Genomic DNA, 23,666 nt, shown 5'->3' with positions numbered 1-23,666 from the left:
GAATTAGAACTTTTTTTTTTTTTTTTTTGGAAGGTCGTGGGACTTGAACTCTGGGCCTGGGCGCTGTCCCTCAGCTCTTCAGCTCAAGGCGAGCGCTCTACCACTTGAGCTACAGCGCCACTTCCGGTTTTCTGGTGGTTTATTGGAGATAGGAGTCTCACGGTCTCTCCTGCCCGGGCTGGCTTTGAACCGCGATCCTCAGATCTCAGCCTCCTGAGTAGCTAGGATTACAGCCGTGAGCCACCAGTGCCCGGCTCTGAATTAGAACTTTTAAAGCAATTGATATTTTACATAAATTCAAAACATAAGTCAAGAAGTTATTTTACATTTTAATCTGCTGTGGGAAAAAATTCCGGTCTGATTTATTCAATGGGGGGGTCCCCAAAAAGTATGTCAGAGCAGGAATCACCTTGCCTTCTTGAGAAACAAGTTGAGGGGTTCCTGGTGTGGTTAGGGAATCAGAGGATGCTGCAGAGACAGACGCAGGATCTGGAGAGGTGGTCTCTATCCCTGACAGAAACACAGTGAATCTTTTTAATCATCTTCCTTGTAAAGTCTTCTGTAAAGCCCAACACATACGTATTTTATAGTAGTAGTAATTTTTTTTTTTGGTCGGTCATGGGGCTTGAACTCGGCCTGGGCGCTGTCCCTCAGCCCCTCAGCTCAAGGCCAGTGCTCTATTGCTTGAGCCACAGCACCACTTCCGGTTTTCTGGTGGTTCATTGGAGATAAAAGTCTCACAGACTTTCCTGCCCAGGCTGGCTTTAAACCTCAGATCTCAGCCTCCTGAGTAGCTAGGATGAGAGGCGTGAGCCACCAGTGCCATGCTAGTAACTAAAAAACAAAAAAAGCAAAAATACTTTTTTTTTTTTGGTCAGTCATGGGTCTTGAACTCTGGACCTGGGTGCTGACCCTGAGCTCTTCAGCTCAAGGCTAGCGCTCTACCACTTGAGCCACAGTCCATTTCTGGTATTCTGGTGGTTTACTGGAGATAAGAGTCTCAGGACAGACTTTCCTGCCCAGGCTGGCTTTGAACCGTGATCCACAGATCCCAGCCTCTTGAGTATTTAGGATAATAGGCGTGAGCCACCGGCACCTGGAGAAAAATGCACTTTCTGGCAAAACCCTAGGAACGGGGTTCATACAACTGAATAGAAAAGTTGCAAGCTGGGCTTATTGCTTGGTGATCCCAACCTGGGATGGGGCAAAGGGCATGTGTGGCACTTCAAGGAAGGGTTAGTTTGTGGGGCTGCAAAGTTGGGGTCCAGTGCGCTTGGCTTGACTGTAAGCCACTGGAGGGTGGGGGACAGAAGGCCTTGGACGTGTATTTTCTATCAGTTTTATACCAAACCAGTTGTGGTTTATGCTTGTAATTCCAGCACTTGGGAGGTTGAAGCAGAAGGATCTCAAATTCCAAGTCAGCCTAGGCTACATAGTGAGACACTGTTTAAAAAAAAAAACAAAAACAGTTGTGCCAGGTACCTGTGGCTCATGCCTATAATCCTAGCTACTCAGGAGACTAAAATCTGATGAGCAGGAAAGTCCATGAGGCTCTGATCTCCAATAAACCGGCAAAAAGCCAGAAATGGAGGTGTGGCTCAAGTGGTAGAATGCCATCCTTGAGCAAAAAAGTAAATAGAGATTAGTGAACATTCTGGCCGTGAGTGCAAGCTCCAGTTCCATACACACACACACACAAAGTTGTATTCCTCCAGCACCTGCCTCCAACAGCAGCAGGGTTCAGGGTCACTAGAAAAGACCAGTGTTACCTCGCCCGCCTCCCCGTTCAGCCTGGAGAACTGGCTGTCTACCCCCCAGGCAGCACTTTGACTGTGGCCAAACAGACAGGGCAGAGACCTGCCCACAGGGCCACACCTGGCAGGGTGCTGGCAGGGCTGACCCCAAAGGCAGGAACAGCACCTTACCTAGAGCTTAGCAGCGTGGGATTCAAACTCCACCAGCCCCCGGATGTCATTTGGGAATGTCATCCAGCTCCCCCCATCCACCACGAGCACCGTCCCCGTCACGTAGGAAGCCAGGGGGCTTGCCAGGTAGAGCACACTGTGCGCGATCTCCGTCTTGCTCCCCAGCCTCTTCAGTGGGCTCAAGAGACCAGGAGCATGTAACCTGCCTGGGGAGCCCCCAGGAAAACAGCAGCAGGCTCAGGCCCCATGCACCCTGAACCCCAGGGCCCTACCATCCCAGGCAGCTCCTGAACCACAGTTAGTATCTTCAAGGCAAGTAAGAGTGGCCAGGTATGGAGTAATGGAGATGCGGGACAAGGGGCCTGGGTGCCCACAGGCAGTGAGAGTGCAGGAGCCCTCCAAAGTGGGCCAAGCTACCCAGAGTAAGAGGCCAAAACCCTGAGCGGCAGACGCCAGGCAGGGCTCTTCAAATCCTGCGTGGTTCTGGATGCATTCCGGGCTCCTTACCCAGCCTGCGGAGTCCCTCAGTTCCACTGATGGGGCCGGGGGCCAGGCTGTTGACACGGATGTTCCTGGGACCCCACTCCACAGCCAAGTGCCGTGTCATAGCATCTGGGTGGAAGAAAGGCAGGTAGGAGGCTCTGCGGCCAGAGGGGGCTGAAGGCCAAGGCCAGGCCCCTCTGCTGCCCACAGCTAGACTCAGCCTCCAGGAGACTGCGGGCCTCCAGGGATGGTCGGGAAAAACCAGGCCAAAGGGGTGTCCATACCCACAGCTGCCTTGGCAGTGCCCGCATGCACCTGCAACAGCTGTCCCCGGAAACACAGGGTTGCAGTGATGTTTACAATCACCCCTCCATGGTCCTGCAGCACACAAAGGGTGGGCAGTAAGCAGGCAGCAGGAGGAGGGCACCTTCCGGAAGCAGACCCACCTGGCACCTACCCGGAAGAACTTCTCATAGAGCACTCGAGACACATTGAAGGTGCCGATGGTGTCGATGTCAACCACAGTCTTGAAGGCATTGAAGGACAGTGCACCAGCAGGGCACAGGAAGTTCCCGGCTGCACCTGCAGAGTAGTGGACAGCAGAGGAGCTGACACCCTGGGAAGATGGACTTGGGGGCTGAGCTCCTGGGAAGAGGACCTTCATGCGGTGGTGGCAACTCCCAGGCTAGGCCAAGTCCCATAGGGTAGGCGGTACTTGGACAACTCCTGATTAACAGGAATAAAACAAGATGTTAAGTTATCCTCTAAAGAAGTTGAAGTCCGAGGGCTGGGAAAGTGGCTCAGTGGTAGAGCGCTTGCCTTGCATGCATGAGGCCTTGGGTTCGATTCCTCAGTACCACATAAGAAAAAAGCCAGAGCCGGGCGCTGGTGGTTCACGCCTGTAATCCTAGCTACTCAGGAGGCTGAGATCTGAGGATCTCGGTTCAAAGCCAGCCCGGGCAGGAGAGACTGTGAGACTCCTATCTCCAATAAACCACCAGAAAACCGGAAGTGGCGCTGTAGCTCAAGTGGTAGAGTGCTCGCCTTGAGCTGAAGAGCTGAGGGACAGTGTCCAGGCCCAGAGTTCAAGCCCCACGACCGACAAAAAAAAAAAAAAGAAAAAAGCCAGAAGTGGTGCTTGAGCTGAAGAGCTGAGGGACAGCGCCCAGGCCCAGAGTTCAGGCCCCACAACTGGACCCAAAAAAAAAAAAAAAAAGAAGTTGAAGTCCGAATCTTTGGTATCTATGTATGACTGTGATCTTATTTGGAAATAGATTTTTGCAGATGTTATCAAGATGAGATCATACTGAATCAGAGCGAGCCCTAAATGCCATACATGACTGGTACCCTTATGTAGGTGATGAGAGATGGGGAAGTAGCTCAGTGATAGAGCACTTGTGGTACAAGTAGGTCCCTGAGTTCAATCCCCAGGAAGGAAGGAAGGAAGGGAGGGAGGGAGGGGAGGAGGAGACAGGAGGGGAGGGGAAGAGAGAAGAAAGAAGGGGAGGAGCAAAGAGAGAAACAAAGGAGGGAAAGAAAGCCCAGAGATGCACAGAGGAGCTGGGCACCAAGAGCTCGCCCTTGTCATTCTAGCTACTTAGGCTGAGATTGGGAGGGTTGCTCTTCCAGAATAGCCTGGGCAGAAAAGTCCAGGGCATGCCATCTCAATAAAAGAAGATGGACACGGTGGTCTATACTTGTCATTCTAGCCATATTGGGAACCCTAAAATAGGTGGACAGTGGCCCAGGAGTGTATCTGGGCAAAAAATAAGACCCTATCTTAAAAATAACCAGTGCAGGCTGAGTGCTGGTGGCTCATTCCTATAATCCTAGTTACTCGGGAGGCTGAGACCTGAGGGCCATGGTTCAAAGCCAGCATTGGTAGATAAATATGAGAGACTCTTATCTCTAACTAACCAGCCAGAAGTGGAAGTATGACTCAAATGGTAGAGTGCCAGCCTTGAGTAAAAAGCTAAGAAACCATGTGCTGAGTTCAAGGCTCAGGGCTTTTTTTTTTTTTTTAAGTGGAAATTCCAGGACACAAGGACATTCCTAAATTTGGAGCAGTCATGTTCACAAGGCATCTACATGAGCTGAAGCTGTGCTGACCCCTTACCTAAAAAAAAAGAAATGATAAGTTTCAGGTGCGAGGCCTAGAGCCTAGGCCTTGTTTCAGGAAGATGAAGGGACTGTAGCTGAACCCAGGGCAGGCAGCTAGGCTCTCTGATATGCTCCCTATCCTAGGACAAGAGTTCCAGTGCCTCCAGATAGCACCTCCAGCTTGTTCTAAGTTTATGGCCCCATTCAACATGACTCACAGTTAATAAGGATATCAATTTTGCCAAATTTCTTCAGTGCCTGGTCCACGGCAACCATTACAGCTGGGGGGGAACGAACGTCCATCGACAGAGGGAGGCACTGCTGGCCAGTGGCAGCTGCCAGCTTCTCAGCAGCCTAGACACCGAACAGAAAGAAACGTGGCACAGTCCAGCAGCCTCAGCCCAGAGAAGCAGGTTCCAGAAATTGATGTGGGGACTAGCGGTGTGGCCCAACTGGTAAACCATTGCCTACCAAGTCCGTATGGCCCTGAGTTCATCCCTGTAACCTCCCCCAAAACCAAACAAATGAAAACACCTTTGATACTGGGAGCACTAGTTACTTCATTGCTGGAACGTGGAGAGCAATGGCATGCTGCCCCGCGAAGGCTGTAGACATGAGAGATCTGAGGCTCTAGGCCTCAGGGTCTCCCCCAGCTGGAGGCCAGGGAAGGCTTACTCTGTTTGGGACCCAGGTTTGCTGCTACACACCACTCTGAGAAGATGAAGCCTAAAAGTGGTCAGTCCCTGGGACATGCACCTGATGAATCTTGGTAAGATACCCGTGCCCTCCGCCATTTGAAACTTGTCCCACAACCCTCCCTTTACATCATCCTATCATCCCTGGACAACAGAGCTCCCAGCTGGTTTTTTTTTTTTTTTTCTTTGCTAGTCCTGGGGCTTGAACTCAGGGCCTGGGCAAGGTCCCTGAGCTTCTTTTGCTTCTTTTGCTCGAGGCTAGCACTCTACTACTTGAGCCACAGCACCACTTCTGGCTTTTTCTGTGCATGTGGTACTAAGGAATTGAACCCAGGGCTCCACGTATGCCAGGCAGGCAAGTGCTCTTCCTCGGAGCCTTGTTCCCAGCCCCCCACTGGCTTCTGCCCTCAGCTGAAGACCAGAGGCAGGGCGGTGAGACCTCCTCCCAGGTCCAGCTATCCTCCCCGGGGGCAGGTGATGACCCTGATAATGCTGGCGAGCCCAGGGAGCTCTCCTGAGGCCAGGCTGCCTCCCAGCCTGGGGCCTCACAGGCCCACTGCCTGGACTCTGAGCAGAGGCCACTTCAGAGACTCCACATTTGAGAGGAAACAAGGCTTAGTGTTATCATTCCCTGGACCTAAGGACACTACCCCCTCCCTCAACAGCCCAGGCTCATGGTTGCCTGTGGACAGCCACAGAAGCCCTCTCACCGTGGACACTCTCGGGAAGCTCCTGCTGGCAAGGACTGTGTGGCAGCCATGCCTGCAAAACCAAAGACAGGTCAGAGAGGGACAGCAGCACAGCAGTGCACTCCTCCTCCCAAGGCTGCTCAGGCAGAGGTAGGGCTCAAGGACTAAAGCCTGGCGGGCAGAGGGCACAGGGGTTGAGCCGGGCTGAGTACTTCTGCAGGGACCTCAGCTGGATGGTAGGGTTGCCCACTGCTGGGTTTCTGAGTTGGGATATTTTGCGCCAAATACCATGGCCATGGAAAAGGCCTCCAGGTCTAGACACCCATGTCGGTCCCCTGGTGCAAACTCCCTCACTGGGGTGGGTCGTGGAGGAAAGTGCAGAGATCTTATTTCTGAGGCAGGTGTGCTCCAACACTGTCTCTGGAGAAACTCAGTCCCATGGTGACAATGGGGTTACCACCTATTTAAACAGGTTCCAAAGGAGCTGGGGCATATATAACATGTGGAAAGGCTCTGAGCACCGACGGACTTAGGCTAAGAAGTTCACAAGCACTAAGTCACCAGGCTGGAAGATCAGCCCACCTGCAAGGCTGAGCCTTAAAGTCTCTTCCAGGGGGTAGGATTCATGAGGGGCACTAGAGAAGGGCCTTTCTTCCCACACTCATTCTGACAACTGGGTGGCATGTTGATGTCCCTGACCTGGCCACAGAACGTGTGCACAAGAGACAGTTTGTGAGTCTGACATGGTCCATCCTGTCTCCAGTGGTGTGAGGCCTCAGGAGGCCCTGGGTCAGCGTCTCCAAGAACCAGCAAGATTTCAGAGGTGAAGGACAGCAAGGCCTTCCAAACAGTGCTCACCTCATGAAAATCTCAGCAATCCGGAACCCAATCCCAGAACCACCACCTGTGATAAAGGCCACTTTGTCCCTAGAACAAGAAAAAAAGGGGGCTGGGGATGTGGCTCAGTGGTAGAGCGCTTGAGCACAGGAAGCCGGGGACAGTGCCCAGGCCCTGAGTTCGAGCCCCAGGACTGGGGGGGGGGGGGGAGCGGTGCCAAGCCTGTGGCCCAGGAAGGACTTTGATCCCCGACCTCGGCGCCAGAACCCGGTGTGCTTCTGTGAGAAAAGAAAACGCTGTTGTGCACACAGCTTTTCCTGGACTTTCAGGGTTCTCAGGAAAGGTTCAACCTACAGCTCTGAGGAAGGTCATCAAGAGGCACCTGATGTCCAAACGCTTCCTCCCGCGGGCCCTCACCGCTCCCAAGGCGACGCGAGCCCGCAGGACACTCTTGGGCTAGCCACAAAACCCCAAGCGGACCAACGCTCCAGGGGCAGAGTTCAGGCCCCAGGCCCAGCGGAAACAAGGTTCGGGTCCAGCCGTGGCCAGCGCCCCCCACCCCGTCCCCGCGGACGGCCGGCCCGGCCCCGGCCCCCAGGCGCCCCGCCCGGCGCTCACCGGAGCAGGTCCGGGCAGAAGAGGTGGCGGTACTCGGGGAGACAGTCGTCAGCTTCGACGTCCGGCGACGGCGGGGCCATGGCGCCGGGAGCCAGCAGGTCGGGGTGTCGGGGACTGACTGCGCCCCGCCCCGCGCTCCAGCCCGCCCCGCGCTCCAGCCCGCCCCGCGCTCCAGCCCGCCCCGCGCTCCAGCCCGCCCCGCGCTCCAGCCCGCCCCGCGCTCCAGCCCGCCCCGCGCTCCAGCCCGCCCCGCGCTCCAGCCCGCCCCGCGCTCCAGCCCGCCCTGCGCCCGCCCTGCGCTCCAGCCCGCCCCGCGCTCCAGCCCGCCCTGCACCCGCCCTGCGCCCGCCCCGCGCTCCAGCCCGCCCCGCGCCCGCCCTGCGCTCCAGCCCGCCCCGCGCCCGCCCCGCGCTCCAGCCCGCCCTGCGCCCGCCCTGCGCTCCAGCCCGCCCCGCGCCCGCCCCGCGCTCCAGCCCGCCCCGCGCTCCAGCCCGCCCTGCGCTCCAGCCCGCCCTGCACCCGCCCCGCGCTCCAGCCCGCCCCGCGCTCCAGCCCGCCCTGCGCCCGCCCCGCGCTCCAGCCCGCCCCGCACCCGCCCCGCGCCCGCCCCGCGCTCCAGCCCGCCCTGCGCGCAGCCTGCTGGGACCGCGGGCGGGGGGCGGGGTCGCGCGCGCCCCGCGCAGGCGCACTCTCGTCCCTCTCCCTGGAAGCGCGTGGCGGCGGCGGCGGTCGCGGGAATTGCGGCCCCGCGCGGCCCTTCCCCAGTCGGGCTCCCCCCCCTCCTGGGCTGGGGCCGCGGGCTCAGAGCCGCTGCGCACGCCTCGCGTTCCAGCCGGAGTGGAGCCGAGCTGGTTCGCTCGGGGCGGTGCGTTTTAACCTCTCCCCGCGGGCAGCGTCCACCGGGCGCAGCCCCAGAACTTCTCCGGCGCTGGGACGCGCGAGTCCCGGGCGCCGCTCGGGGGCTCGGGCGCGGTGGGGGGCGGTCGGCCCCGGTGCACGATCGCCGCGGCTCCCCGCCGCCCGTGCGCGCTCCGGCTTGGGGACCGCAGCCGGTCTCTGGGCCCTCGGCGGGGCCGCTGCGTGGACGACGTTTCCCCGACAGGCAGAAGTGAGCGTCGGGCGTCCCCGCCGCGATCCGCGCGGCCCCTGCCTCGGGGCGGGGCGGGGCAGCAAACCGCGCGCCGCCGCCGCCGCCCCGGCCCAGCTTTTAATGTGATTAGACGGCGGGCTGCGGGCGGCCCGGGCCCCGCGGAGTCGGCAGTGGCCGTCTGATGGCGGCGGCAGATAGCCAGGTGCGCGTTTGGAATCTACTTGGCGGACTCGTTCCGGTCCGTGCGGCGGTGGCTCCACCGCCCAGCCTCTTCGGCTTGGCCCGGAGCCCGCCTGCCGGTGTGGGCGCTGAGCCCGCCCCCGGCCGCGTCCGCCACGCCCCTCCAAGCTCTCGCCCCGCCTCTGCCGGGTCCGCCACGCCCTTCCAAGCTCTCGCCACGCCCCCGGCCGCGTCCGCCACGCCCCTCCAAGCTCTCGCCACGCCCCCGGCCGGGTCCGCCACGCCCCTCCAAGCTCTCGCCACGCCCCCGGCCGGGTCCGCCACGCCCCTCCAAGCTCTCGCCCCGCCTCTGCCGGGTCCGCCACGCCCTTCCAAGCTCTCGCCACGCCCCCGGCCGGGTCCGCCACGCCCCTCCAAGCTCTCGCCCCGCCCCTCCAAGCTCTCGCCACGCCCCTCCAAGCTCTCGCCACGCCCCTCCAAGCTCTCGCCACGCCCCCGGCCGGGTCCGCCACGCCCTTCCAAGCTCTCGCCCCGCCCCCGGCCGGGTCCGCCACGCCTCTCCAAGCTCGCCCCGTCCGGGCGCCGGCTCCCCACCCAGACGTTGCCGGCCACTGGGGCTAAAACCCCGAAGAACACTCCGTGGTGCCCGCGAACCCCGCCGGGACTGCGCGGTCTCCGCGGCGGTGTGCGCCGGCCCCAAGTTCGAGCCCGGGCCTGGCGAGAAGGGAAGCGCTGGACGTGGAGGTGCGGGCCGAGGCGCCGGGCGGGGGCCGCCGCGCGGAGCCGGCCCCTCTCCGCGGAACGGGAGCCCCGCGGGGGCGCGAGAGGCCGCCGCCGCCTCCGGCCTTGTGACCGCGGTGCTGCCCGGCGTTGCGGGCGTGGTCGGCGCCCCCGGGCCCGGCCCGCAGGTCGCGGCTGCGGGTGGAGCGCGCTCGGCGGTGGGCGGTCGGAGCCCCGGCGGGGCTTTGAGCCCTGGTCTCCAGGCTCGCCCCGAGCCGCGGGGTTGGAGGCGCAGGTCCGCACCCGGGGGCGGAAGGGCGGCACCACCCCGGGCCGCCTCCGGGCGGAGCGCGTCGGGCGCGCGGGCGCCTTCCGGCGCGGGGCCAGCTTCCCCGCGCGCCTGGTGAGGACTGAGGCCCGGCGGCCCGCGGCGACGCGGGAGCAGCCCCCCCCGGAGGCGGCCAGCGCCTCGAGTTCTCGGAACTGTGCGGGGAGCCCCGCAGCTGCGGAGGGCCACCCGGCCCGCGTCCCTCCTCGGCCTCCTGCCATCCAGGCCGCGCCCTCCCCGCGCCCTTCGCGGCCCTCCGGGACCGGCGCTGGCCAGGCGGCCCTCCGGGGTGGCCGAGTTGGACGCGTGGCTCAGCTGCGGTGTCTGCCCGGCAAGCGTGCGTTCCGGTGTCGTGTCACGCACACAATTCCAGGTGCGCTCCGGCCCCCAAGGCCGCCAGTGTAACCTGCAGGCCAGTGCTTCTAGGACGTTCTGTGACATCACCCCCCCAGCTCTGGAAAGGCCAGGTCCCGCTCCTTCTGTAGCTGCCGCCGCGCACGTGCCGGCCCCGCACGTCCGCTGTGTCACGCGCCGTGGTGCGGCCGGCCGCCAAGGGCTGTGCTCAGCCTCCCGCCGCGTGGCTCGGGAGGACGCGGTGGGACCCGTTAGGGCGGCCTGCGCGTGCAGCCACACCGGAGGGCCCTTCCTCCCGGTGCCCACCTCCCGGCCACCGCTCACGGGGGGGGGGGGGGGGGCATGCGTTTCAAGGCAGAGCTGGGCAGAGCTGGGGACAGAGCTGGGCAGAGCTGGGACAGAGCTGGGCAGAGCTGGGACAGAGCTGGGGACAGAGCTGGGCAGAGCTGGGGACAGAGCTGGGCAGAGCTGGGCAGAGCTGGGGACAGAGCTGGGCAGAGCTGGGCGCTGGGCAGAGCTGGGGACAGAGCTGGGCGCTGGACAGAGCTGGGCAGAGCTGGGGGCAGAGCTGGGCAGAGCTGGGCGCTGGGCAGAGCTGGGGACAGAGCTGGGCAGAGCTGGGGACAGAGCTGGGCAGAGCTGGGACAGAGCTGGGGACAGAGCTGGGCAGAGCTGGGGACAGAGCTGGGCAGAGCTGGGACAGAGCTGGGCGCTGGGCAGAGCTGGGCAGAGCTGGGACAGAGCTGGGGACAGAGCTGGGGACAGAGCTGGGCAGAGCTGGGGACAGCTGGGCAGAGCTGGGTAGAGCTGGGCAGAGCTGGGACAGAGCTGGGGACAGAGCTGGGCAGAGCTGGGACAGAGCTGGGCGCTGGGCAGAGCTGGGGACAGAGCTGGGCAGAGCTGGGGACAGAGCTGGGCAGAGCTGGGGACAGAGCTGGGCAGAGCTGGGCAGAGCTGGGCAGAGCTGGGACAGAGCTGGGCGCTGGGCAGAGCTCGGGACAGAGCTGGGCAGAGCTGGGGACAGAGCTGGGACAGAGCTGGGGACAGAGCTGGGCAGAGCTGGGGACAGAGCTGGGCAGAGCTGGGGACAGCTGGGCAGAGCTGGGGACAGAGCTGGGCAGAGCTGGGACAGAGCTGGGGACAGAGCTGGGCAGAGCTGGGACAGAGCTGGGCAGAGCTGGGCAGAGCAGGCCGAGCGCTCCAGGCCGGGCTGGCCGGGACCCAGCCGGGGAGTTCCAACCCGGGTGGGGACCGTGCTGGGCGCGGCCGCTGGGTGGGCTGCGGGAGGAAGCGGAGCGGGGCGGCCGGGGCGCTTCCGGCTGCTTCTGCTCAAGTGGTGCCGAGGACTCGAACCCGGGGCCTCCTGCAGGCGAGGCGAGCGCTCTACCACTGACCGCCCCCCCCCTGGCGGCCCCGACCCCCGACCCCGGCGCCCCCGCCCCCCCGCCCCCGGTGCCCCCGCCCCCACGACCCCGACCCCGGCGCCCCCGCCCGCCCCCGCAGCCCCGCCCCCGGCGCCCCCCCCGCGGCCCTCCCCCCGACCCCGGCGCCCCGACGCCCCCCCCCCGCGGCCCTCCCCCCGACCCCGGCGCCCCGACGCCCCCCCCCCGCGGCGCTCCCCCCGACCCCGGCGCCCCGCCCCGCCCCCCCCCCCCCCGCGGCCCCGCTCCACGCTTCGTCCCCCCGGGCTCCAGCCCCGCGCGTCCCGAGGGCCCCGTCGGTATCCGGTAGATCCGACCCCCTCTGGGCCGGCGGCCCCTCCGCCCGCGAGGCCCCCGGGGGCTCCGAGCCCGGCCGGCTCCCGGCGGGGCGGGGCCTCGCGGGCGGAAGTGCCCGGGGCGCCGGCGGCCGGTGCGGCCGAGCCAGGGGAGCCTGGGTCCGGGTCCGTGTCCAGGTCCGGGACGGCGGCGCGGGGCCCGGGCGGGTAGCGCCGGCGGAGCCATGGGCCCGGCGGGGACCCGCGGCGCGGCGCGGGCGGCGGTGGCGGGGCCGCTGCTCCCGCTGCTGCTGCTGCTGCTGCTGGCGGCCCGGCACCCGCCCGCCGCCGGCGACGGCTGGAAGAGCGGTGAGCGGCGGGGCGGGATTGTGACTCACCCGGGCGCGGCGCGCTCCCCTGGCCGGGGCCGCGGGGGCGAGGGGCGGCTCCGGGGCCCCCGCGCGTCCTCGCGTCTCCCCGCGGCCCCGGCTCCCCCCCCCGCGCGGCCCCCGGCTCCCCCCCCCCCCCCGCGCGGCCCCGGCTCTCCCCCCCCCCCCGCGCGGCCCCGGCTCCCCCCCCCGCGCGGCCCCGGCCCCCCCCCCCCGCGCGGCCCCGGCTCCCCCCCCCCCCGCGGCCCCGGCTCTCCCCCCCCGCGCGGCCCAGGCTCCCCCCCCCCCGCGCGGCCCCGGCTCCCCCCCCCGCGCGGCCCCGGCTCCCCCCCCCCCCGCGCGGCCCCGGCTCCCCCCCCCCCCCCGCGCGGCCCCGGCTCCCCCCCCCCCGCGCGGCCCCGGCCCCCCCCCCCCGCGCGTACTCTCGTCTCCCCCCCGCCCGCGCGGCCCCGGCCCCCCCCCCCGCGCGGCCCCGGCTCCCCCCCCCCCGCGCGGCCCCGGCCCCCCCCCCGCGCGGCCCCGGCTCCCCCCCCGCGCGGCCCCGGCCCCCCCCCACCGCGGCCCCGGCACCCCCCCCGCGCGGCCCCGGCCCCCCCCCCCGCGCGTACTCTCGTCTCCCCCCCGCCCGCGCGGCCCCGGCCCCCCCCCCCGCGCGGCCCCGGCTCCCCCCCCCCCCGCGCGGCCCCGGCCCCCCCCCCCCGCGCGGCCCCGGCTCCCCCCCCCGCGCGGCCCCGGCCCCCCCCCCCGCGGCCCCGGCACCCCCCCCGCGCGGCCCCGGCTCCCCCCCCCCCGCGCGGCCCCGGCTCCCCCCCCCCCGCGCGGCCCCGGCCCCCCCCCCGCGCGTACTCTCGTCTCCCCCCCCCCCCGCGCGGCCCCGGCTCCCCCCCCCCCCGCGCGGCCCCGGCTCCCCCCCCCCGCGCGGCCCCGGCTCCCCCCCCCCCCCCCGCGCGTACTCTCGTCTCCCCCCCCCCCGCGCGGCCCCGGCTCCCCCCCCCCCGCGCGGCCCCGTCTCCCCCCCCCCCCGCGCGTACTCTCGTCTCCCCCCCCCCCGCGCGTACTCTCGTCTCCCCCCCCCCCGCGCGGCCCCGGCTCCCCCCCCCCCCGCGCGGCCCCGGCTCCCCCCCCCCCCCCCGCGCGCCCTCTCGTCTCCCCCCGCGCGGCCCCGGCTCCCCCCCCCCCCGCGCGTCCTCTCGTCCCCCCCCCCCGCGCGGCCCCGGCTCCCCCCCCCCCCCCCGCGCGTCCTCTCGTCCCCCCCCCGCGCGTCCTCTCGTCCCCCCCCCCCCCGCGCGGCCCCGGCTCCCCCCCCCGCGCGGCCCCGGCTCCCCCCCCCCCCCCGCGCGTCCTCTGTCTCCCCCCCGCGGCCCCGGGGCGTCACGGGCCCGGGCGGTGGGGTCGCCGGGATTCCCGCCGGCCTGTGGGGAAGGACCGGCGGGCCGGGCTGCGCCGGGGCTGGAGCGCCCCGACCTGGGCCCGGGAGCCCGCGCTCCGCGGCTCTGCTCGCAGGCACTGCCGCCCTCGTCCCCGTCCGCGGCGCGGGGCCTGCGCGGTGCTGGGCCTGCGCTGTCCGACCCGCCGGGCCCTCCCCTCGCCCAGGCCCGCCGGGGCGGAGGGGCACCGGCAGCGCCTGTGGGTGCGCAGGGTCGGTCTGTGGGTGCGCGGGGTCGGTCTGTGGGTGCGCGGGGTCGGTCTGTGGGTTCGCGGGGTCAGTCTGTGGGTTCGGTCTGTGGGTTCACAGGGTCGGTCTGTGGGTTCGGTCTGTGGGTTCACAGGGTCGGTCTGTGGGTTCACGGGTTGGTCTGCGGGTTCACAGGGTCGGTCTGCGGGTTCACAGGGTCGGTCTGCGGGTTCACAGGGTCGGTCTGCGGGTTCACAGGGTCGGTCTGCGGGTTCACAGGGTCGGTCTGCGGGTTCACAGGGTCGGTCTGCGGGTTCACGGGTTGGTGTGTGGGTTCACAGAGTCGGTGTGTGGGTTCACAGGGTCGGTCTGCGGGTTCACAGAGTCGGTGTGTGGGTTCGCAGGGTCGGTCTGTGGGTTCGCAGGGTCGGTCTGTGGGTACACGGGTTGGTCTGTGGGTTCACGGATCGGTCTGTGGGTTCACAGGGTCGGTCTCTGGGTACACGGGTTGGTCTGTGGGTACACGGGTTGGTCTGTGGGTACACAGGGTTGGTCTGTGGGTACACAGGGTTGGTCTGTGGGTTCATGGATCGGTCTGTGGGTTCACAGGGTCGGTCTCTGGGTACACGGGTTGGTCTGTGGGTTCACGGGGTTGGTCTGTGGGTACACGGGTTGGTCTGTGGGTACACAGGGTTGGTCTGCAGGAACACAGAGTTGGTGGAGTTTGGAGGGCAAGGGCAGCCTCCTCACACGGCTCCTGGGTAGGCTCAGAGACTCTGTTTCCCCTCCTGATCCTGTGCTGGTGGCACTGAGCCCAGGGGTCTCCCATGGCCAACCTTCCCGGCCCTCCCCCCCCCATTCCCCTGGGATGGCCGCTCAATCCAGCAGCTGGACTGTGGGTGTCCAGCCAGGGAAGGTAGGGCTTCAGACCAGGCCTGCAGGGCCATGTAGCCCTGTGAAGTTGGCACCAGGTATCAGGTACCTCTTACCTCTTATGAGCCTGCAGAGAGACATCACTTTTCCCGAGTTTCTCAGGGACTGGGGGGGGGGGGGGGGGGGGCGGAGGGCTTTCCCCTTAGCAGCAAGCTGCACGCAGAGGAAGAACTTTCCCTGCCCAGCTCCTCAGGCTGGGTGTTTGGGTAGCAAGGTAGAAGGAGTCTACCTTGCCCGGGACCTGCGCCCCCTCCTCCCATTCTCATGTTATCCTGAGGGGCCACAGCCTGGTGAAAGGACCCGGGCCAGCAGATACCGAAAAGCCTGGAATAACTCATTGTGGTGGAACTGGCCCCGTCCCTGCTCCCCAGCACAGTTCCAGGCTGCTCTGAGCGCTCTGGCCCTGCCAGCTGACTGCTGTGTGTACGCCTAGGAGAGCGGGGAGTCACAAGGCTGGCCGGGGAACAGCTACTCACCCGGCTCTCCCTCCCTCTTGGGGCCACCGCTCTTCCAGGGGCCAGAGGAAGGCTTCTAGGTGGAGGGCACTCAGCACAGAGGAGCCCAAAGGCTGTTCTTTTTCTGGATGCTCTTTTCTACTTATTAACCTTGGAAAGTGGACATGCTGTCGGCTTTGGCCTTCCCAGGGAGTCTGACCACTAGAGAGGAACAACATCCAAGGGCACACAGAACACCGGCCTGAGCTGTCCCTGGAGATGGGGGGGAGGTCACAGGACGGGTACGCCTAGGAGATGGGGGGGAGGTGTGGAGTACTGAGCAGTCACAGGACGGGTACGCCTAGGAGATGGGGGGTGGAGTACTGAGCAGCCACAGGACGGGTACGCCTAGGAGATGGGGGGTGGAGTACTGAGCGGCCAAGGACGGGTACGCCTAGGAGATGGGGGTGGAGTACTGAGCAGTCACAGGACGGGTACGCCTAGGAGATGGGGGGTGGAGTACTGAGCAGTCACAGGACGGGTACGCCTAGGAGATGGGGGGTGGAGTACTGAGCGGCCAAGGACGGGTACGCCTAGGAGATGGGGGGTGGAGTACTGAGCAGCCGCAGGACGGGGTACGCCTAGGAGATGGGGGGTGGAGTACTGAGCAGTCACAGGACGGGTACGCCTAGGAGATGGGGGGTGGAGTACTGAGCAGTCACAGGACGGGGTACGCCTAGGAGATGGGGGGTGGAGTACTGAACAGTCACAGGACGGGTACGCCTAGGAGATGGGGGATGGAGTACTGAGCAGTCACAGGACGGGTACGCCTAGGAGATGGGGGGTGGAGTACTGAGCGGCTGAGGACGGGTACGCCTAGGAGATGGGGGGTGGAGTACTGAGCGATCACAGGACGGGGTACGCCTAGGAGATGGGGGGTGGAGTACTGAGCGGCTGAGGACGGGGTACGCCTAGGAGATGGGGGGTGGAGTACTGAGCGGCCAAGGACGGGGTACGCCTAGGAGATGGGGGGTGGAGTACTGAGCGGCTGAGGACGGGGTACGCCTAGGAGATGGGGGGTGGAGTACTGAGCAGTCACAGGACGGGGTACGCCTAGGAGATGGGGGGTGGAGTACTGAGCGGCTGAGGACGGGTACGCCTAGGAGATGGGGGGTGGAGTACTGAGCGGTCACAGGACGGGGTACGCCTAGGAGATGGGGGGTGGAGTACTGAGCGGCTGAGGACGGGTACGCCTAGGAGATGGGGGGTGGAGTACTGAGCGGCCGAGGACGGGGTACGCCTAGGAGATGGGGGTGGAGTACTGAGCGGCCGAGGACGGGGTACGCCTAGGAGATGGGGGGTGGAGTACTGAGCGGCCGAGGACGGGGTACGCCTAGGTAGGCCGTTTGTCCCCCTTGGCCCTTGCTTTGTCCTAGTACCACCATGCTTGGGTGAGAGTCCTGGGAGCCCCTGGCTAGCCAAGCTTCTGGACTGGAGTCTTCTCCCCTATCAAGGTCTTTTTCTAGGTAGAGATCTAGCGATGTCCCTGTTGTCACAGTCTAGGGATCGGCCAGATGCTGGGTCTGAGCCTGCACCTGTTCCGCAGGGCTGCTTTGTGGCCATCATGCTGGGTTTGGGGAAGGGGAGGAGAAATGGAGCATTTGCTGGGTGCAAGTAGGGCAGAACCAATATTTGATGGCCATCTAGGAAGAGGGCTGCTGGGCCCTGGGTGGGCCCCTCTGAAGAACCAGTAGGAGAGACCATGGGGCTTGACTGGAAGCCACCACATGAGAAAGCCAGGTCCCTGGGAGTGGGCTGCGGTCCTCCGCAGGGAAGGAACAGAAATTGCTGCCTCGGGCTGGGAAGGTGGCTCAGTGGTAAGTGCTTGCCTTGCATGCATGAGGCCCTGGGTCCGATTCCTCAGCACCACATAAGCAGAAAAAGCCAGAAGTGGCGCTGTGGCTCAAGTGGTAGAGCGCTAGCCTTGAGCTGAAGAGCTGAGGGACAGTGCCCAGGCCCAGAGTTCAGGCCCTATGACCGGACCCTCTCTCCCCCCCCCCCAAAAAAAGCAACAGCTGCCTCACCAGAGGGGAAAATGACTCAGCCTCCAGGGGTCAGAAGGGAGCTGGACCTGGGCCAAGGTCTGCACACGGAGGGGCCAGGCCTCCAGGCCTTGACTGCATCCCCTCCCTGGGGGGCTCTAAGCGGGGTGCTGTGGGGGTTGGATTGCGTCCCGGAGGCAGTGGCTCCTCCGGCTGACGGCAGCTTCTTTCCACAGAGGCTGGCCTGGTCCCCGAACACTTCTCCCAGGCACCGCAGAAGCTGTCCTTCTACAGCTGGTACGGCAGTGTCCGGCTCTTCCACTTCCGTGTGCCCCCAGACACCGCACGGCTGCACTGGCTGCTACATGCATCCCAGGAGAGCAGCCGCGCATGCCCGGACGTGGAGATCACCGTGTAGGTGCCCAGCCCTTGCACACGCACGCACGCACGTGTGCCATGCCTGCCCGAGCATCACGCGGGGCTCCCGCCTGTCCTCTTCCTCCAGGCACTTCCGGGCCGGGGCCCCTCCTGTCATCAACCCTCTGGGCACCAGCTTCTCCAACACCACCTCCGTGCGGGCCTCCTTCCGCATCAGGACCCTGTTCAGCACCATGCTGCTGGGCAATACTTCCGTCAATATCTCCTACCCGGCTCCTGGGGATTGGTTTGTGGCCGCCCACTTGCCCCCCTCCTCCCAGAAAATTGAGGTGAAGGTGAGAGGCAGGGCCTCCTGTGCTGCTGGCTGGCTTTCTCTGGGCTCCGCCAGCCCACTGTCAGTCCAGCCCCATTACCGTTAGTCCTGATGCTCCAGCCTGCCCCCATCCCTCCTCTCCCAGGACTTTGTTTCCACCTGTGCCTACATCTTCCAGCCTGACATGCTGGTCATGCGCATGGTTGAGGTCTCCATCCTGGAGCCCGACGTGCCCCTTCTGAAGACCCTCCTCTCTCGCCCGACCTACCTCAAGTGAGTGGGGCCCTGGGGAAGGCCTGCCAGCCCTCGGCTGGCCGTGTGGGTGAGGAGGCCAAGGAATCTCGCTGGGAAGCGGAAGATCCACAGAACCTGAGCACGGCAAATCCCCTTGCTGCAGGGTCTTTGTCCCCGAGTACACCCAGGAACTCCGGCTGGAGCTGCAGGGGTGTGCATCCAAAGACGGCCCCGGCTGCCCTGTGCAGCTCACGGTGGGCACAGCCGCTCTGCCCAGAAACTTCCAGAAGGTGCTGACCTGCAGCAGCCTCTCCCCCTCCTGCCACGTTCTGCTGCCCTCACCACCCTGGGGCCGGTGGCTGCAAGTGGTAGCCGAGAGCCTGGCGGAGCCACCACTGTCCGTAGCCTTCAGTGCCGAGGCCACGCTCACAGGTGGGCCACCAGGAGCGGGGTGGAGGGGTCCTGCCCAGACCCCTTGTCTAAGTTCCCCGTCCTCTCATAGCCTGCAGGCCCTGGAGGGTGACTCCACACCGGCTCGGGCAAAACAGTTCAGACCAGAGCAATGACACCTCTGCAGACCAGCTCCCACGCCCCGGGCCGCGGGCCCCGGGCCCCTGTGGCCGAGAGTGCGGTGGCCCCTTGCGCCTCCTGAGCTACCCGCTCCTGAGGGAGGACCTGGACGTGCTGTCCGTGCGCTTCCAGCCCCTGGACGGGGTCACGGTGCTGCTGCGCCCGGACTTGCTCTCTGTGATGCGGCTCCACCTCGACACGGGCATGGACAGCGGGGGCTCCTTCACCGTCACCCTGAGAGCAAACAAGGTACAGGCCTGAACCAGGCTGCCTGTGAGGGGCTCCGTGCGGGCTCAGCGTGCTGGGGGACTGGCTTTGCAGGGAGCCCACAGCAGGCTGGACTTTGAGGCAACGGCAGAATGGCAGTACCGGTCAATCTGAGTACGGATGGTGCCCCTCAGGGCAGCCCTGTCCCTGTACGTGGGTCGTTCGAGGCCAGTGTGCGGGCATCCAGGGAAGTGCCAGCAGAGAGTGGCATCTGCCACTTGAGTTGGTGAACAGCAGGGCTGCCTCTCGGGGGGTGTGTGTAAGGAGCCCACTCTCACACCATTCTCCCTTCTAGACAGAGATCACGAACAGCACCCTGATAGCCGCTTGTGTGAATGCCGCTTCACCCTTCCTCCGCTTCAATGCTTCCCTCAACTGCACCACAGGTACGATGGCGGCAGCATCTGGCAGGGAGGGTGGCAGGACCTCCTGGTCCCCTCTGACACGCTGTCCCCACTCCGTGCAGCCTTCTTCCAGGGCTACCCTTTGTCTCTGAACACTCTATCTCCCACGGTCAGCCTCACCATCCCTTACCCAGAGACAGACAGCTGGTACCTCTCCCTGCAGCTTGTGTGCCCCGAGAGCCCCAGGTATGCAAACCCAGGGCTTACGCGGTACGGGGCTGCCGGCGAGTCCCTGCGTTCAGAATCATGACTGGGTGCCCGGGCCTGGTGTTTGGGAGTGACCCAATGTCCTGCCGCCACCAGGACGTCCCTGCCTTCCGTGTGAGGAGCTCTTCCCTTTCCCTCCTTCTCCCCCTCCCACGGCAGTCCTGACAGAGGGAAAGGCTGAGGTGGAGCGCGGCCGGGGGCGTGTGTGTCTGTAAGCTGCTGGCAGTCCAGCCTTGTGGCCCCTTCTCTGCAGGGACTGTGAGCAGGCCCGGGTCCGCGTGGAGACCACCTTGTACCTGACACCCTGTCTGGATGACTGTGGGCCATACGGCCAGTGCCTCCTACTCCGCAGACACAGCTACGTGTATGCGGGCTGCAGCTGCAAGGCAGGTGAGTCCAGGCAGGGCCGTCTCGGCCGCCTTTGGCGTTCCTGCCCTGCCCCCGCCAGAACCGGACGGAGTGCTCCCACAGCGCAAAGCCAGGACAAATGCCGTCCCCCTCCTCAGGCCTTCCATAGTCCACTCACACAGGGAGACCCGAGTATCCCGAGCGAGCCTCCCAACCTTGGCTTGCATCCGTGGCCAGCCCATGCCCGTACATTGGCCCTCACCTGCCCAGGCCTACGCACACTTGCCCACACGTGGCTCCATCTGTCATCATCTGCTCCCCCGCCCCCTGCCCACGCCTGTTCCCGCCTGCTGCGCCAGGCCTTGTTGCCGGCTGTCCCTTCTGTCCTGGCCTGCTCCCACCTGAGGAAAGGGCTCCAAAGTGTCGCAGCCCCTGCCCGCATGCAGGCCTGGTCCCAGCTGCCCCGCTCAGCACCCTGGCTGTTGCGTGGCCTCCAGGCTGGCGTGGATGGAGCTGCACGGATAACAGCACGGCCCAGACGGTGGCACAGCAGAAGGCGGCGGCACTCCTGCTCACCCTCAGCAACCTCATGTTCCTGGCCCCCATCGCCGTGTCAGTGCACCGTGCTTTCCTGGTGGAAGCCTTCGTCTACTTGTACACCATGTTCTTCTCGACGGTAGGCCTGGTCCACGCCTCCCAGGACCGGAGGGTGGGGAGGTCCGGGCTGCCGCTCACCACCCGCTTTGCAGTTCTACCACGCCTGTGACCAGCCAGGGGAGGCCATGCTGTGCATCCTCAACTATGACACACTGCAGTACTGTGACTTTCTGGGCTCTGGGGCGTCCACCTGGGTCACCATCCTCTGCATGGCCCGGCTGAAGACAGTGTTGAAACACGTGAGTGGCCTCTGGGATGAGCTGAGCTCCCAGGACACAGCCCACAGGCAGCATGGGCGCCAGGGCCGCGGGAGAGGGAACAGGACACGGCCCACACGCAGCACGCCAGGGCCACGGGGGAGGGAACAGGACACGGCCCACACGCAGCACGCCAGGGCCGCGGGGGAGGGAACAGGACACGGATCCCACACGCAGCACGCCAGGGCCGCGGGGGAGGGAACAGGACACAGCCCACACGCAGCACGCCAGGGCCGCGGGGGAGGGAACAGGACACGGATCCCACACGCAGCACGCCAGGGCCGCGGGGGAGGGAACAGGACACGGATCCCACACGCAGCACGCCAGGCCGCGGGGGAGGGAACAGGACACAGCCCACACGCAGCACGCCAGGGCCGCGGGGGAGGGAACAGGACACGGATCCCACACGCAGCACGCCAGGCCACGGGGGAGGGAACAGGACACGGATCCCACACGCAGCATGCCAGGGCCGCGGGGGAGGGAACAGGAAGGGCGTTTGGCTTGAGTCTCCTAACAACCAGCTATTCTGGATGGGTGGAGTAGCTCAAGTAACTGAGGGCCCACCTAGCAGGCTCAAGGACTTCAGCTCAAATCCTAACCTCTTACAAAAAAGAAGAGAGAAGTCACATGGTATGTAGCTGTCACTGGAAAAAACCACCAGTAACTGAAGGAATAGGGCAACAAGGGGACATCAGAAGCACGGTGGTGGGCAGAGGGAGCAAGGCTCTACAAGGCCCTCTCCCGTCTCCTTGAGAAACCCCAGCTACGCTTCTGGAATCCCTGGCCCTAGGACATAACAGGGGCTTAGTGTGGCCAGTGGAAATGCTTTGTGGCACTGGTGGATTGTGTTCTCTTGTCTGCAGGGTCTGTTCTGAACTGCAGGCCAGGTGCTGTCCTGAAGGCACCACTGGAGTGTGTGCTGGTCAGGACCCCGTGGTGATGGGGTTCTAGAACCTTGGGGTCCCAGAAGCACCAAGGCTGTATTCATCTATAAGCCATCAGGGGCTTTTCTCCCAGCCCACAGAGCAGGGCAAAGTTAGCTAGCAGCTCTCCGGAGAGCAGGCAGAAGTGCCAAGGGCCATGGCGGTGCACGGCCACCTGCTCCTGGTGAGTCTTGGGTTGGTATAGAGGACCCCAGCTAAACCTGGGGACACACGGCGGTCGCCATGTCTTTCCAGATCCTGTTTGTCCTGGGCACACTGGTCATGGCCATGTCCTTGCAGCTGGACCGCAGGGGCATCTGGAACTTGATGGGGCCCTGCCTCTTTGCCTTCGTGATCATGTCCTCCATGTGGGTAAGGAGCTAGAAAAGACAGATGCTCTTGCCCAGGTTCTGGGAGAAGAGAGTCAGGACCTTTGTTCCAGCCAGGCCCCTAGTCCTGTGGAGAGGGCTGGGGGGCACAGCACTGGCTGAGGGCTGCTAAGGCCAGTAATGCATCTGAGACCCGGGTTTGAGGACTGAGGATGTGTGGCCATGTGCCCTTGAGCCCCTCACCCCATGCAGCCTACCTCATGGTTCTGGCTGCCCAGACCCAGAGGGGCCCCTGCAACCACTGGGCCTAGACAGGTGGAGGCTGCAGCCAGTCTACAGCAACGGATGTGTGTCTGTCTGCTCCAGGTGTACCGCTGTGGGCATCGGCGCCAATGCTACCCTACCTCGTGGCAGCGCTGGGTCTTCTACCTCTTGCCTGGCATCTCCATGGCCTCCGTGGGCATTGCCATCTACACCTCCATGATGACGAATGACAACTATTACTATACACACAGCATCTGGCACATGCTGCTGGCTGGAGGCGCGGCTTTCCTGCTGCCACCCCGGGAGGAACAGGTTGAGCCCTGGGCCTGCTCACAGAAGCTCCCCTGTCACTATCAGATCTGTAGGAATGATCGAGATGAACTGTACACAGTGACATAGGCGGCCAGCTCAGGGAACTCTGCCGCTTGGATGGACTCTTCAGCCAGGAGCCGTCATAGGAACAATTGGTTCCCCACAGAATAAAATTGTGCTGAGACTGCTTCCTCCTACAGCAGAGAGGGCCGCCAGCTCCCGATGAGGCTCAGCTGTTTCTACCATGGCCTCTGGAGACTACCGACACCACGTGTGGGGTGGAGCCCTGTGCTCCGTGGCCCTGGGGATGGTTAGAAGTGTAGAGGACTCCCTTTGCCTTCACTCTGTGTGAGGCTGTGACATAGGGCCTACTGGGTAAGAGAGGCCTGAGCGCCCGGCCGCCGCCATCCCTGGCCGTGCGCTCCCTGACTGCTGGCCCGCCCAGGCCTGTCTCCCGGGGTCTCCGCCTCCGTCTCTCCGTCTCTCCTCTTCTCCTCTGTGGGAACCATACTCTGTGGGCCTGTGTGGCCCTAACTGTTGGGTTGGTCCGAGGAGCTGGAGGTCGCTCTGCCTCACCACCCATCCCGGACGGCCCGGCCTCTGCGGCCCGGGCTGCGTGCTGGGCTGGGCCGGGTCCGGGGGCTGCGCCCGCGGGGCCGCTGTCGGGGGGCTGCGCCCGCGGGGCCGCTATCGGGGGGCTGCGCCCGCGGGGCCGCTGTCGGGGGCCGCTATCGGGGGGCCGCTGTCGCGGGGCCGCTATCGGGGGGCTGCGCCCGCGGGGCCGCTGTCGGGGGCCGCTATCGGGGGCCGCTATCGGGGGGCTGCGCCCGCGGACCCCGTGGCCCTCGCGTCCCAGATGCCGGTGTCCGCAGCCCCCCGGCACCGCGGCCTGAGTGGAGAAACCGGAGCGTTCACAGGGTGAGGGGATCGGAAGGGGTCGAGGGCCCGCGAACGGGGCGCGGAGCTGGGCGCGGCGCTCGGGCTCGGGCTCGGGCTCGGGTTCAGCTCCGCGGCCCGGGCCGCGCCCGGCTGGGGCGGGGCGGGGCGGGCGGGGCGGAGCGCGGTCCTGCGCCCG

General features: G+C 65.4%; 2 protein-coding genes across 2 annotated transcripts; one reads left to right on the top strand and one right to left on the bottom strand.

Annotated features, from left to right (window-relative positions):
* Window positions 1-257: 257 nt before the first annotated feature.
* On the bottom strand, window positions 258-21,862 carry Decr2 (2,4-dienoyl-CoA reductase 2). Its single transcript, XM_042668652.1, has 11 exons — window positions 21,856-21,862; window positions 9,130-9,132; window positions 7,348-7,465; window positions 6,751-6,819; window positions 5,914-5,965; window positions 4,727-4,862; window positions 2,866-2,990; window positions 2,693-2,786; window positions 2,433-2,537; window positions 1,926-2,131; window positions 258-510 (listed from the first exon to the last, which is right to left on the bottom strand). Exons 3-10 carry the CDS (start codon window positions 7,425-7,427, stop codon window positions 1,926-1,928), a joined length of 867 nt encoding a protein of 288 aa, XP_042524586.1. The 5' UTR covers window positions 7,428-7,465; window positions 9,130-9,132; window positions 21,856-21,862; the 3' UTR covers window positions 258-510.
* Pgap6 (post-glycosylphosphatidylinositol attachment to proteins 6) lies at window positions 11,961-22,916 on the top strand. The gene is made up of 13 exons (XM_042668660.1): window positions 11,961-12,084; window positions 17,365-17,542; window positions 17,634-17,841; window positions 17,965-18,092; window positions 18,217-18,485; window positions 18,556-18,872; window positions 19,186-19,276; window positions 19,357-19,480; window positions 19,755-19,891; window positions 20,347-20,525; window positions 20,599-20,745; window positions 21,942-22,058; window positions 22,382-22,916. Exons 1-13 carry the CDS (start codon window positions 11,961-11,963, stop codon window positions 22,676-22,678), a joined length of 2,316 nt encoding a protein of 771 aa, XP_042524594.1. The 3' UTR covers window positions 22,679-22,916.
* The last annotated feature ends 750 nt before the right edge of the window (window positions 22,917-23,666 follow it).

This window comes from Dipodomys spectabilis, unplaced genomic scaffold (genome assembly GCF_019054845.1).
Source record: "Dipodomys spectabilis isolate Male_0828 unplaced genomic scaffold, ASM1905484v1 ptg000461l, whole genome shotgun sequence".
Classification (NCBI taxonomy): domain Eukaryota; kingdom Metazoa; phylum Chordata; class Mammalia; order Rodentia; family Heteromyidae; genus Dipodomys; species Dipodomys spectabilis.
The sequence above is the reverse complement of the archived record's forward strand: the minus strand, read 5'-3'. Positions and strand labels throughout refer to the sequence as shown.